The sequence below is a fragment of the Mobula birostris genome, chromosome 10 (assembly GCF_030028105.1).
Source record: "Mobula birostris isolate sMobBir1 chromosome 10, sMobBir1.hap1, whole genome shotgun sequence".
In the NCBI taxonomy this organism is placed as follows: Eukaryota; Metazoa; Chordata; class Chondrichthyes; order Myliobatiformes; family Myliobatidae; genus Mobula; species Mobula birostris.
Window position 1 is genome coordinate 115,476,796 of NC_092379.1, and position 15,915 is coordinate 115,492,710.

A 15,915-nucleotide genomic window follows, 5' to 3' on the forward strand; every position below is an offset into this window, starting at 1 on the left:
ATGCGATACTTCAAAGTTTGCTGACAACACGAAATTTGGTGGAGTTACGAATTGTGAGGAAGATGCACAAAGGCTTCATGGCAATTTGGCAATTTTGTGGTCTGCAAAAGACAGGGCACACACAGTATAACGTGGATAAATGTAAATCTACCTTCATCAATTGGACAAAGAGAAAGGAGGGTTATTATTTAAATTGTACTACATTGCAAAATGGTGCATACGGTCCAATTAGAGAGAGTAACTTGGGTAGCAATGGAAGGGAACATGCAGGTGCAGAAAGGAAATGGTACATTAGCTTTCATAGCAAAGGAATTGAAAGCAGGACCAACTAAATCTTGCTTCAGTTATGCAGGGGCTTGGTAAGGCCACAGTTGGAGGTCTGTGGATAGTTTTAGTCTCTTCTCGTCTAAGAAAGAATATACTTGCCAATATGTGCAGCAATGGTTTACGTGACTAATCCCTGGGATGGTGGGGCTGAAACATGAGGTGGTCTGCTGGGTTTCGTTACAATTAATAAGAATGAGAGGGGATCCCCTGATAGGGCCAGACTCCTGTTCTGGTCTCAAGGTGGGGGTGTGGATCTAATTTGGAGTATTGCGTGTCGTTCTGGTCACCTACCTACAGGAAAGATCTCAATAAGATTGAACAAGTACAGGGAAAATTTACAAAGATGTTACTGGGATTAGAGGACCTGAGTTATAGGGAATGGCTGCGTAGGTTAGCACTTTGTTTCCTGGAGCATAGAAGAATAAGGGGAGATTTGATAGAGGTATACCAAATTATGAAGGGTTTAGATAGGGTAAATGCAAATATATTTTTTCCACTGAGGTCGGGGTTATGTCTAGTAACTCCAAAATACTAAGCTCTGTTAAAGGAAAACAAGGAGTCCAAGATGTGGGTCTAACTTTTTAAAAAACATTTAACTGAAGTGCACATATAGACATTTAGAGAATCATGGTCTGAACAGGGACAGTCAGCATGGCTTTGTGAAGGGAAGATCATGTCTAACAAGCCTGATAGAGTGTTTTGAGGAGGTGACCAGGCATATAAATGAGGGTAGTGCAGTGGATGGGATCTATATGGATTTTAGTAAGGCATTTGACAAGGTTCCACACAGTAGGCTTATCCAGAGAGTTAGAAGGCATGGGATCCAGGGAAGTTTGGCCAGCTGGATTCAGAATTGGCTTGCCTGCAGAAGGCAGAGGGTGGTGGTGGAGGGAGTACATTCAGATTGGAGGATTGTGACTAGTGGTGTCCCACAAGGATCTGTTCTGGGACCTCTACTTTTCGTGATTTTTATTAACAACCTGGATGTGGGGGTAGAAGGGTGGGTTGGCAAGTTTGCAGACGACACAAAGGTTGGTGGTGTTGTAGATAGTGTAGAGGATTGTCAAAGATTGTAGAGAGACATTGATGGATGCAGAAGTGGGCTGAGAAGTGGCAGATGGAGTTCAACCCGGAGAAGTGTGAGGTGGTACACTTTGGAAGGACAAACTCCAAGGCAGAGTACAAAGTAAATGGCAGGATACTTGGTAGTGTGGAAGAGCAGAGGGATCTCGGGGTACATGTCCACAGATCCCTGAAAGTTGCCTCACAGGTGGATAGGGTAGTTAAGAAAGCTTATGGGGTGTTAGCTTTCATAAGTCGAGGGATAGAGTTTAACAGTCGCGATGTAATGATGCAGCTCTATAAAACTCTGGTTAGGCCACACTTGGAGTACTGTGTCCAGTTCTGGTCACCTCACTATGGGAAGGATGTGGAAGCATTGGAAAGGGTACAGAGGAGATTTACTAGGATGCTGCCTGGTTTAGAAAGTATGCATTATGATCAGAGATTAAGGGAGCTAGGGCTTTACTCTTTGGAGAGAAGGAGGATGAGAGGAGACATGATAGAGGTGTATAAGATAATAAGAGGAATAGATAGAGTGGATAGCCAGCGCCTCTTCCCCAGGGAACCATTGCTCAGTACAAGAGGACATGGCTTTAAGGTAAGGGGTGGGAAGTTCAAGGGGGATATTAGAGGAAGGTTTTTTACTCAGAGAGTGGTTGGTGCATGGAATGCACTGCCTGAGTCAGTGGTGGAGGCAGATACACTAGTGAAGTTTAAGAGACTACTAGACAGGTATATGGAGGAATCTAAGGTGGGGGCTTATATGAGAGGCAGGGTTTGAGGGTCGGCACAACATTGTGGGCCGAAGGGCCTGTACTGTGCTGTACTATTCTATGTTGTATGTTCTATATATCAGGTGATGATGTAATGACTATGTCAATTACGTACGTTTACAGAATGCATTATGTAAATGCTGTCTCTGCTGGCTGGGCCACGTACACCGCATGTCAGACGGGAGGATCCCGAAAGACCTGCTGTACGGGGAACTGGCCTCTGGCAAGAGAGCACAAGGGCGGCCCCATCTTCGTTCCAAAGACGTTCGCAAGAGAGACATGAAGTCACGGAAAATGAACGTTGAGAGGTCACAAGCGATCGCTCTCACTGGAGGCTAGAACTACGCAGAGGTCTAAAAAGAGGAGAAGAGAAGCTGAGGCTTGCTGCTGAAGAAAAGTGCACTCGTTGGAAAAACAGCACCAAGACAACACTGGAGGATAGTGCCTTCAAGTGCAGTCGCTGCAGCCAAGACTGTCACTCTTGCGTGGGCCTCTACAGCCACAACAGACGCTGCTCTAACACAGACTGAAGCAAGGCTTTCCAGGCGCAGATCCATGGTCTCACAAGACTAACGGATGCCACCACCACTATGTAAACTACCAAGAATGCTTAATCAACAATATATTTACAATATTACTCAAATATTACTGATCTATTAAATACACAACAGTTGGGTGAAACTAGAATTAGAGATCATAGGTTAAGGGTGAAAAGGTGAAATGTTTAAACCTAAAGACATGCTGTCATTTGGCCATTCAGCCCACCAAGTCTGCTCTGCCATTCCATCACTGCTGATTTATTATTCCCCTCAACCCTATTCATCTGCCTTCTTCCCGTAACCTTTGAGGAAACATGAAGGGGAGCTTCTTCAATCAGCGGGTGGTGAGACTGTGGAACACACTGCCAGTGGAAGTGGTGGATGTGGGTTCAATTTCAACATTTTAGAGAAGCTTTGATAACTATATGGATTGGAGGAGTATGGATTGCTATGGTCCAGGTATAATTCAATGGGAAGATGCAGTATAATAGTTTGGCACAGACTAGATGGGCTGAAGTGCCTTTTTCTGTGTTGATGTGTTCCATGATCCTAGAGGGGAGTGGGGAGGATATTTCCCCTGGCGGAGATGCCTAAAGCAAAGCTTCAGGACAACATGTTTAGCTTTGATGTGGGGAAAAATTACTTCATTCAAAAGTTGGCCAGTTAATGGAATTTGCCATCACAGAGGGTTGTAGATATCAAGTCACTGAAAAATTTTCAAAAGATAAGTGATTTTCTCAATGAAAAAGGCATCAAGGTGCATGAGAGAGAATGTGAATACAGTACTGGGGATCAGTCTTTAGCCTGAACTGTACTGAATATGGAGAAGGCTTAAAGAACTGAATGGCTTTCTCTAGCTCTTAGTTTCTATGCTTCTATGTCGAGAATTTGTGCTGCTTTTACACATGAAGACTACTTGATAGTATTTTCTAAACTTGCAACTTCTACCATTGAGGGAAAAAGGCAGCCCAGCTAGGGGAATGCCACCACAAATTCCCTCCAAATCATCAGAGTGTGTCACTGTTCCTTCTTCACTACTAGTCAAAACCCTGGAACTCCCTGTGGAATGGCACCATGAATGTATTTTTAACTCCTTGGACTGCAGCGTGCAACATGATGATTCACTGCCACCTCCTCAAAGGCTATAAATGCTGACCTCAACCGGCAATGCCCCCATCTCATAAAAAATGGAATGGGGTGGCAATGGTCCTTAGGTCATGTTTATTTAATACAAAGTGCCACAGTGTAGGGGGACCTAAACACGAATAATACGGTTATAAACTGAACACAACATTAAAATGGCTAAAATAATTATAGTTAGTGTGGACATCCTTAGCTATTAGCCATTGGTAATTTGAATAGTTAAAAATAAAGTGCTTTATCTTTGGAGGAATGATTGAGCTTGACGGAGCAATGGATTTAAATTGTCAAGAGCAAATTACTCATTGAACTAGGTTGCTTTAGCAGTCATGTTATTTCAGCCTCCTCAGTTTGGAACTCCCCCAAATGACTCATCAGCACTCAATGCCTCAACGCAATTAATGCCTTGTACATAAATCAACAAAAATAGTGAGCTAAAGTAACAATGAAGCCAGGTGGAATTCAAAGACAGCATGTGGACCCTCGATTTATAGAGTCATACAGCATGGAAACAGGCTGACCAAGGTGCCCTATCCAAGCTAGTCCCATTTGCCAATGTTTGGCCCAGAACCTTCTAAAATTTTCCAATCATGCACCTGTCCAGTAGTCTTTCAAAAGGTCTTAGTGTACCTGCTGCAGTCATTTCCTCTGGCAGCTGATTCTGCATAGATTTGTCCAAAACAGTGGCCTCAAGTTCCTCGTCCCAACTTAAATCTATGTCCTCTAGTTGTGAATATCACAACTCTGAGAAAAAAAAAGACTGAGTGCATTCACTCTATTTATGCCCCTCATGATTTTGTATACTTCTATAAGATCACCTCCCAGTCTCCTATTCTCTAAGGAATAAAGTCCTAGCCTGTCCGACCTTTCCCTAAAACTCAGACCCTCAAGTCCTGGTAGCATCTCGTAAATCTTTGCTGCACTCTTTCCAGTTTAATAATATATCATCTCTATAACCAGGCAAACAAAATTGAACACAATACTCTGTATACTTAAACTGTAGACATTTTTTAGAGAAAGTGTTGATATATCTTTTAGAAATCTCTCCATCTATCTTTTAATACAAGTAATTTCCAACCATCTTATGTCTGTTTTCTAATATCCTATGGAGAAGTTTCAGAGCTTTTTCAATGGAATATATATGATGGTGAAATACTTGCAACAGTAGCTGAAGTTCTTGTTTCTCACACACTCTTACCATTTGCAGGACTATAGTTCTATGTGAATTCTTGCCACTGAATAATTTTCCACAGTGATCATTCTTTTTCAAAGTGTTTAAAAGCCACTTAAGGAGAAGGTTTGTAAAATACTGTTTTGAGGTCATTTAATTACTTTACAGTTATTGTCTATATTACCATGGAAACCATGCAATGGGTGAAGAATTAAGCCCATTTAGTTAGTAAGCAAACAGGATATGTCCAAAAACATATTTATGAATTTAAATGGGGTATATCACAGGTTATAATAGACACATAGTGATCTGAAACTAACTTTTTGTTAATGCATCCAAAATCCATCTGAGATATACTAGTGTTTAACCATAATGACTTACAGGGCCCTGTAGACATATTAAGGGAGAAGACAGCAGGGGTGTTGGATCTACTGGCAATGGATCCAAGGAAGTAAGTGTGGGAAAATGTTTCAGAAGTAACAGCAGAAAGCAAACAGTGCCAAGTATTTTGGCAGCACACACATTAGGAGAAAGGCATGGTGAATAAGACACGCTGAGATAGGGATGCAAAGACTCAAGTGTTCCAGTGCAATATGATCTCTTCAGAAAGAGTCGCTTTTGTTGCAAATGATCTTAAATATCACTTTATTGGGTATGGGGTTATCAGAAGATAGCAGGAGTGCAATTACAAGGCTCAGTCTCTCCGCAGCAGCACCCCTAGTTCTTCAAGCTTGTGTTCAAAATCCTCCAATTCAGTACCAAAGCCTATCTAAATGCCAGCACATCATCCAAGCCAAATATTACCGAAAAGGCTGCCCCTACTGACTGGCAAGCTGCTTCAGGAGACAATCTTTTCTCTATTCACAGCAAATGTGACACTTTGGAGAAAGCTTCAACTTTCCACTTTCAGATGTACATCTAAGAAGTTTTGCTCATTTTATGTCGCAAACCAGTGAAAACCAATTTCTTAGACACATTATCTGTTTCAATATTAGTGTAACCATTACTCTTTATCATATGCAACAGAGAACGCTGCATCATTGCAAAATAGGCAAGTCTGAGTCAGTGAAGTCAATTACAAAGCAGGAGTTCTATTCCCTTATAGCGCAGTACAAGTCCATGGGGAAACACTGTTTCACAATAATGATTCAGTTAACGCCAAGGATAAATAACTCTCAATTACAAAGGACTAGGTGTATTGCCCACCCACACAAAATACATTCATAACAAATGAAGTAACACTTCAGATTTTTGTACTTAAATAGCTAATAGAGTAGAAGTTGCAGTAAGATTAATTTCTGATTCCCAGAATTAAGTGAATAATATGAACAGCCATTCAGGAAATACATTGCTCAAGATCTATAAGAATATACCCAGTCGGCACTAATGATCAAAAGCGAACAGATAGGATATTGATTTGTTTTGATTTGGTGCAAAGGACACATTTCACTGTATGTTCTGATGTAAATGTGACAAATAAAACTAATCTTTAAAATATCTTATTAGATTCAAGAAGGCCTGTTGTCTTGGAATACAATAAACACATGTCAAAAACACCATTTGTGGTTAGCTTAACAAGCAGACCTGCTTAAATTTAAATGAAAATGCTTTAATTTAACTTACCTTTCGAGGACCAGTAGGTCGTAGCTCATAAACATCGATGGTGTAGTTTGACCTTCGCCCATAGTTATCAAATTGCAGGTTTCCAGTTAGCCCTCGGCCTCGTACCTGCACACATAGAATAACAGGTACATGGTGACATACTGCTAACCACACTGTTTCATATTGAAATAGAAATTTCATGAGCCATGCCATTGGAGATATTGGGGAAGGTCACCACACTCAGAATCTTGGAACTTCACTTGCCATTTATGAGAACAGAGAGTGAAAGAGCCTTTCTTTAGTATAATTGTTATCATTTTACGAGTGAACCCCTTTAACATTTGTACACTGAAAATGAAATGTACTCCAGACTATTTCGACATTTTAAGGCATTATAAAGAGGCAATCAGAAACAAATGCTATGACCCTCATGTTACTAGTAAAGTTCTCCACACACATTTTCTTTATTTTTCAGGATGTACATGTCTCCAGTAAGATCACTATTTATTGCCATCTCAAACTTCCCTTAGAGAAAGTTCCTATAACTGATTAGCTTATAAAGAGAGAAAGAGCATTTAATATTAACTGTGTGGGATGATCAGGAGTTACAAAAGCGCCAGATCAGATAAAGATGGCAGACTTCTTCCTCTGACAGACGCTAATGAACCATTTTGGGTCACCATTCCTGAGACTACCTGCTGCTTTTCCAAGTTCCAAATACTTAACAAACTCGATAACTGCAGTGGTGGGATTTGAACTTGGGTCTCTGGATTGCCAGCACAATACAATGGATTATTAGTCAGATAAATTAATCTATGTGTAACCACTTTCCCACTCATGGGGAACAGAATGAAGAACAGCCTGTGGAGGGCTATATGAAAAGAATATTGAATGCTCCTTTTCTTTTTATAAAATCACTCTCTTCATGTTAGCTTTTACCCTTTGGGAATTATTTTTTAGCTATAAAATCACTGATGGAAACCATCCATAATCCTCAATATAGTTCAAGTATGAATGTAGCTTGAAATCTGCACATTTGGCTTTGGTGACTGTAGATGGAATGAAGGCAGGTCTTGCTTGCATGTGTAAACTATGCACGCTCAGTGTGTTCTTATCCCCTGCCAAAGTCCATTTGCAGGATGAGACACGAGGAAGTCAAAGTGGATCATAAAGTCATATAGCATGGAAACAATTCCGTCAGTCCAACTGGTCAATGCTGACCAAAATTCTCCTCTCAGTTAGTTCCATTTTCCCATGTTTACCCCAAATCCCCCTAAACCAGGGGTTCCAAACATTTTTTTAAGCCATAGAGCCTTACCAATAACCGATGAGATTCATGGACCACAGGTTGGGAACCCTTGCTCAGAACCTTGTTATCCTTGTGGTTATCCAAGTGCCTTTTAAATGTTGACATACCCGCATCCACCACTTCCTCTGGCAGCTCATTCCACCCTCCGGATGAAAAGGTTGCCCCTCTGAATCCTATTAAATCTCTCCACTTTCACCCTAAACCCATGTCCTCCATGATTTCCCAACCCTGGGGGAAAAAACTGTATGCGTTCACCCTTTATAATGGCCTTCATGATTTTATGGACTTCTATAAGATCACACCTTACTCTCCTATGCTTTAATGAATAGAGTGCCAACCTATTCAACCTCCCTCCATAGCACAGTCCCTTGAATCCCAGCTACACCCTCGTAAACCTCCCATGGTCTCCTTATAGCCTTATGACATTTTTTCCATAGCAGGGTGACTGAACCTGAATACAATATTCCAAATGCACCTTTGATAGAAAGTAATGCAAATCACAGACGGTGACACAATCTTTAAATAATTTCAGTTTTAAAGCAATAATTGTAGTTGTTTTACAGCCAAACAACTTCAGAGTCCTAGGTATAATCTCCAGAAGAGTTATTGGGAAGAAAGTCTCATTCACCTGTGGGCTGTAAGGAGATTGACATGAAAACAGCAGGCATGTGCACTTCAAACATTCTGGTGCCATCTGGCACTAAATTGCATGAAATTGATAATGTCACATGAAGAAATAAAATTAGTTATGGAAAATTGAAAAAAAAGTCAGACTTTTACTGCGGGGGAAGTTCCTCAGAGGATGTAGCATTTTGTTAGAGCAGATTTACAGGAGCTTAACTCTGTAAGTAATTATATTTTGGCTAATAACAGAAAATGCTGGAAATACTCAGTAGATCGGGTAACATCTGTGGAGACAGGAAAAAAACTGAGTTATCATTTCAGGTTGATGATCTTTTATTAAAGCTGGCAGTATCTAACCTATAAACCACACTCCCTTTTTCATCCTGCACAGCTGTAAATGTTGGTGCAAAATCTCTGGAGGATTTAAAGCGGTTTCACACTATAACTAGCAGGTGAAGTTGGATTCTTCCAAAGATTCTCTCAGCAGTGAAGAGATAACAATAAAATCAGTAATTATGAAGGCCTCTTTTACAACTACACTCAACCAAAGAAACTCTTAGAAATATAAACATGGAATATTTGAAAGCAAAAAAAATGTTTCTGTAGTTATTTAGTATAATTTACTCTGGAATATGGATTAGGATTTTGTAATAGATGATTCATTACTTTTTGCAAGGAACGGTTAATGTTAAAAGCAGCAAATGTTCCAAAACTTAAGATCTTTCAAACTACAATAAAATAAAAAGCTAACCGATTGATTTTCAGTGGCGGTGTTAAAGGAAGGATGATACCCAGGATGTAGACTGAATGTCTGCATCCTCTAAATAATGCAGCACATACCTAGAGATTAATCTCTAAATACTAACACTGAAAGCACAGCGTTCTGCATGTTGTACCCCGCTTCTAAAATTTTGCTCTAATTAGCAACTCTGATTGAGGATGAATACCTACATTTAGTGGCCACTTTATTAGGAAGCTCCTATACCTAATAAAGTGGCCACTGAGTGGATGTTCGTGGTCATCTGCTGCTGTAGCCCAGGGGTCCCCAACCTTTTTTGCACCGCGGACCTGTTAATACTGACAATATTCTTGCAGACCGGCCGACCGGGGGGGGGGGGGTGTTGTTCAAGTAGGATTAAACTCACTTCAACATGTCTTTTACAGTTAGGGTTGCCAATTTTCTCACTCCCAAATAAGGGACAAAAGTAGCAGTCAAATCCCAGGACAGCTTACCCCAGGAAAGACTACCATGATCATGAAGCCTTGCGCGGGCACCTGTGTGCGCATGCGTGACTGTGCATGTAATGTGCGCATGCGCGTACGTGCCGATTTTTTTAACCCATAGATCAGTTTTGCCTTTATCTTCCCGACTATACTGTACATACATTATTTCTACTTTATATAGGTTGTGTATTTATCATATCATTCCTGCTTTTACTATATGTTAGTGTTATTTATTTTCGGTTTTATGTGTTATTTGGTATGATTTGTTAGGTTAGCTTTTGGGTCTGGGAATGCTCAAAAATTTTTTCCCATATAAATTAATGGTAATCACTTCTTTGCTTCACGCCATTTTGACACAAAAGGCTTCATAGGAACGCTCTACCTTAGCGGGGGAAATACAGGACAAACCAATTTAGCCCAATATACGGGATGGCCTGGCAAATACAGGACAGTTGGCAACCCTATGTTCAAGTTCTACAGTGTGTGACAGGGAATGAGGAAAGGTGCAGCTGACTCATATCGTTTCCTCACGGCCCGGTAGTATATGCTTTGCAGCCCGGTGGTTGGGGACCGCTGCTATAGCCCATCCATTTCAAAGTTCGATGTTTTTTACATTCAGAGGTGCTCTTCTGCACACCACTGTTGTAACGTTTAGTTATTTGAATTACTGTTGCCTTCCTGTCAGCTTGAAACAGTCTGACCATTCTCTCACCTCTCTCATTAACAATGCATGTTTGCCCACAGAACTGTTGCTCAGTGAATGTTTTTTCCTCTTTGCACCATTTTCTGTAAACTCTAGAGACTGTTGTGCACGAAAACCCTTGGAGGTCAGCAGTTTATGAGATGTTTAAACCACTCCAACTGGCACCAGCAATCATTCCACGGTCAAAGTCACTTAGATCACATTTCTTCCCCATTCTGATGTTTGGTCTGAATAACAATTGAACCTCTTGACCACGTTTGCATGTTTTCATGCATTCAGTTACTGCCACATGATTGGCCGATTAGTCATTTGCATTAATAAGCAGCTGTAATACAGTGGCCACTGAGTGTACGTCCATAATTATTAACATCTATCTGAGATAGAATAACCAATTTAAGTTCCTTGCAAAGCTTGCTGTATGAATTTTCAGAGTGAAGGGTCTTGGTTACAATGTTAATCAAATTTTGCCTTTTGACATGCATAGGTAAACCTGCTGTGTATTTGCTATGCTGTCAATTCAAAGCTCAAAGTAAAATTTATTATCAGAGTACAAAATGTCACCATATACTAACCTGAGATTCTTTTTACGGGGCTACTTAGTAAGTCTATAGAACAGCAACTGTAAACAGGATCAACGAACATCAAACTGTGCAAATACAATATGCAATAAATAACGAGTATGAAATAACATGAAATGAAAGAGTATGAAATAGCAAGATGAAGAGTCCTTAACGTCAGACCATCAGTTGTTGGTTCACCAGAAGTAGAATGAGGGTAACCCTTTTGGTTGAGGGACAGTAACTGTTTTGAACCTGGTGGTGCAAGTCCTGAGGCACTTGTACCTTCTACCTGATGGCAGCAGTGAAAAAAAGAGCATGGCCTGGGTAATGAGCATCTTTGGTAATGGATGCTGCTTTTCTACAGCAATGTTTCATGTAGATGTGCTCAATGGTTGGAAGGGCTTTACCTATGATGTACTGGGCCAAATCCACTAACTTTTGAAGGATTTTCTGTTCAAAGGCACTGGTGTTCCCATACTAGGCCACAATGCAGCCAGTCAGCACACTTTCCACTGCACAGCTATAGAAGTTTGCCAAGGTTTTTGATGACTCACCAAATCTTCGCAGTCTCCTGAGGAAGTAGAGGTGCTTTCATGCTTCCTTTGCATTTATATTTATATGACGGGTCCAGGATAAGTCCTTCAAGATAGTGACACCCAGGAATTTAAAGATACTGATCCTCTCAACCTCTGATCCTCTGAAGAGTACTGGCTCATGGACCTCTGGTTTCCCTCTCCTGAAGTCTACTATCATTTCCTTGCTCTTAATGACATGGCGTGAGAGGTTGTTGTTATTACACCACTCAGCCACATTTTCAGTCTCCCTCCTGCATGTTGATTCATCACCAACCGTGCAATGGCCCACAACAGTGGCGTCATCAGAGAACTTGAAAGTGGTGTTGGAGCTGTACTTATCCACACAGTCATACATGTAAAGCGCGTACAGGGGGCTGAGCACCCATCCCTGTGGTGCTGCTGTACTGATGGAGATTGTGGAGAAGATGTTTTTGTCAATGCATCTGACAGCAAGTGAGGAAATCCAGGACCCAGTTACAGAAGAGGGTATTGAGGCTCAGGTCTTGGAGTTTACTGATAGTTTTGAGGGGATGATGGTATTAAATGCTGAGCTATAATCGATAAAGAGCATCGTGATGTATGCATCTTCGCTATCCAGTTGTTCCAGAGTTGTGTGAAGAGCCAACAAAATGGCATCTGCTGTGGACCTGTTGCTTCAGTGGGCAAAATAGAGCAGATCCAAGTTGACACCCAGACAGAAGCTGATACGCTTCAACACCTCAAAACACTTCATCACTGTGGATGCAGGTGCCATTAGGTGATAGTCATTGAGGCAGGTTACCAGACTCTTCCTGGGCACCGGTATGATTGAAGCCTGCTTGAAGCAGGTGGGTACCACACACCGCCTGAACAAGAGGTTGAAGATATCCGTGAACACACCAGCCAGCTGGTCAGCACAGATCTTCAGTACTTATCCAGGTACTCTGTCTGGACCAAATGCTTTCCTTGGATCCTTTCTCTTGAAGGCAGCCTGCACGTCATCTTCAGATTTAACTTTGAGAAAGTTAATGGCATTCAAACCTTGCCACAGCCATTGAGCATCCCTCCTCGATTCCAGTCTCATCCGGAATCTCCACTTCATCCATGAGATGGTTTTCCGGAGATCATCCCTGCACTTGATGTAGCATTCTTGATCTCTGGACTTGAACACCTCTGATCTAGCTCTCACAAATTCAGGATTTCAAGGTTCATCCAGGGCTTTTGATTGGGGTAAATCCTAAATGATTTCACGGGGACTCATTCATCTACACATTCATTAATTCTTTATTCATGACTCAAGCAGTTTAAATCAAAATCACATTGATGCCTTTGCAGTTAGTGTAGCATATGTTCATTACAATAATTCTTGGTATCAGGGTGTTGTCCAATGGATACAGACTGAGAAGGCTGCATTTCTACTCACTGAAGTTGGGAAGAGTGAAAGCGATATCTTTGAGATGTACAAGATACTGGGAGGAATTGATAGGGTAGATACCAAGAGGCTAATACCGCCATCTGAAGATTCTGGAAGCTTGAAGCAGTCATATGGTTGGGTGCTCAGCCATTTTGGACAGACAGAATGAGACAGTTCTCTTCCAAAAGATGCAAGTCTTTGGAATTTTCTACCCTAGAACCTTTGTTGACTATTTTGAAGGGCGAGGAACAGAGTTGTAGACAATAAGTGAATTAAAGAATATAGTGATCAGGTGCTGACATGGACATGAGGCAAAGGATCAACCACAATCTTTTTGATTATGAAGAAGTAGAATAAGCTTGAAATCTTTCCATTTTGTATGTTTTTATGCTCTTAAGATTAAAGAGAAGAGAGTTAGTTGATTCTCAGATATCTCCAGGTTCTTCTTCCCAAGGTATTTTTAAAAGTAATATCAACCCTCCTTTACCCTTGTTTTTATTTAGAGCTAGTTCTATCACAAATTGCACGGTTTCATTTACTTTGAATTGTGGAGTGAAGAACAATTTATCTATAGAAGTTAAAGCATTATTCTATATTTTACTGCAATAGAATCAGTACATTCTAGTATGATGCAATCATTGAAATTGCATACATTGTTAAAAAACACTTTTTGTTGCAACATAGTAAGATAATCTTTTAATGTGATGCTCTGACGTTGTAACTCATCACCCATTATACAAATGAATGGAAATGATATTGGAGGCGTTTTTATTATGAGAACCAAATTCACACCACAACCTGGGAAACTGAATGTCTATCATGATAATACCTGAAAGTATGGCCTCACTGTTGGGAATTATATCAATGCTCATTACTGATTCAACGTCTTAGCCATTAGTAAAGTTATTTTCAAATTGCCATTTGTTAGTTTCATTCTTAACAGTATCCAGTATTCTTGGTAATGGCATCAAATGTGACTGGGTGACAATGTGGCATAATTAGATACAGACAAAGCATCCCTTTGTCTTATCAATGTGGCCCAATGGTGACCTCAGGAAAGCAGCTTTAAATACACAAGCCACCCTCCAATGTTCCAACTCTGAATGAGATTGCCGTATTTAGCATCAAATTAGAAATGGCATTGTACTGTGGAAAGAAGGAAATAATAAGACATCTTTTTCACATGAAATCCTTTACAGAGAATAAACAAAACTGTAAGCACATCAGCTTGACTTAGTTTCAGAAGTGAAACATTATTATTAACCTCGATGTGCAACCTGTTCAAGATTTACGATTGCTTAATATCATTTCCAGTAAAGGAAAACGAAATAATTGTTACTCCGGATCCGATGCAGCATCTTAAAAATAACAAACTCAGATAAAGAACACAAAAAATATAAGTTCATAAAAAGCTTATATTCATAGATTGATTTTATGTATACAAAGTGGCATTAGGCACATGAGTACTTGTTCATAAGGTGACTCTGATAGGAAATGATAGGTGGTGGAGCGGGTTAGTGGGGGGAGATGTTGATCTGCCTTACTGCTTGGGGAAAGAAACTATTTTTAATCTGGCGGTCCTGTCGTGGATGCTATGTAGCCTCCTCCCTGTTGGGAGCGGGTCAGGCAAACTATTCACTTTGTAAATTATAATTTTAAAATCATTTATTAGAATTTGGATTAAAGGATCCTAATGGAAAAATGTTGTGAAAAACATAGATGTTTATAATATCTCAAACGCTTAAGGTGGATATTTGCAGATAACATTTAATCTAAGTTGGCTTCAATGCTGAGCAAAAGCTACTGCAGTTAAACGAGCAATTGGTAATTTAGCAGTCATTGAAGTAAACATGAATGCCAGTGGTGGGCCATGTGGTGAGGTAATGTGTCCACATGCTTCATCACTGAACAGTGGTGCAGTTAGCAGTTATAAACTTGCATATGTGCCAGCTAGTCTGTTGTGTCTTCCTTTGCCCTGTTCTAGCATCGGCAAGATTTGAACACAGACATAATTTTGTGAAATGTTAATATTGTTATTGTTTTTCTACTTCTAAATTAATGAACATGATAATGGCCAATGGCCCTCTCCAGTTCCTAATGCCTTTGGTGCTGAAATCTATGAGGGGGTGATTGATAAGTTTGTGGCCTAAGGTAGAAGGAGTCAATTTTAGAAAACCTAGCACATTTATTTTTCAACATAGTCCCCTCCTACATTTACACACTTAGTCCAGTGGTCGTGGAACATACGGATCCCTTCTTTGTAGAAGTCGGCATCTTGGACCTCCAGAAAGTGGTCCACAGCAGAGTGATTGATAAGTTCGTGGCCTAAGGTAGAAGGAGGTGAGTTATTAACTTCAAACTTTCTGCATAATCACTCAAAGAGTTGAATTGCACGTGCATGTAACGAGAGCTGTATAACTCATCTCCTTCTACCGTATAAGTGGTGGGGTAAAAAAGTAAGATTTGGGAAGTGATCATCCATGTAAGAAAAGACGACTTGGACTTCAGATCAGCCCCTGCTCCATCCCTTCAGAGATCTAGCAATTATTTAAATAAAATTGAACAGTACAGCACTGCACAGGCAATTCGGCCCAGGATGCTGTGCCGACCTTTTATCTTATTCTAAGATCAATTTAACCCTTCCTTCCCATTTAACCCTCTATCTTCACCCATGTGACTATCTAGGAGACGCTTAAATGTCCTTAATGTATCTACTGTATCTCCGCCTAGCACTCTCTGTGTAAAAAAGTTTACCTTTGACATCCTTCTCATCATTTTCTTTAATCACTTTATAATTGTATCCCCTCATATTAACTATTTCTGCCCCGGGGAAAGCAGTCTCTGGCTGTCCTCTCATTTTATGCCTCTTATCATCTTGTACACCACTATCAAGTCACTAGTCATCCTCCTTTG

General features: G+C 40.5%; 1 protein-coding gene across 1 annotated transcript in view; it reads right to left on the reverse strand.

The window, feature by feature from the left end:
* The window catches only part of LOC140204578 (glutamate receptor 3-like), a 385,312-nt gene that overhangs the window by 135,394 nt on the left and 234,003 nt on the right, over positions 1-15,915 (reverse strand). Inside the window, exon 8 of the mRNA XM_072271301.1 lies at positions 6,636-6,740. Coding sequence (XP_072127402.1) covers positions 6,636-6,740 — 105 coding nt within the window. The remainder of the gene's footprint in view (positions 1-6,635; positions 6,741-15,915) is intronic.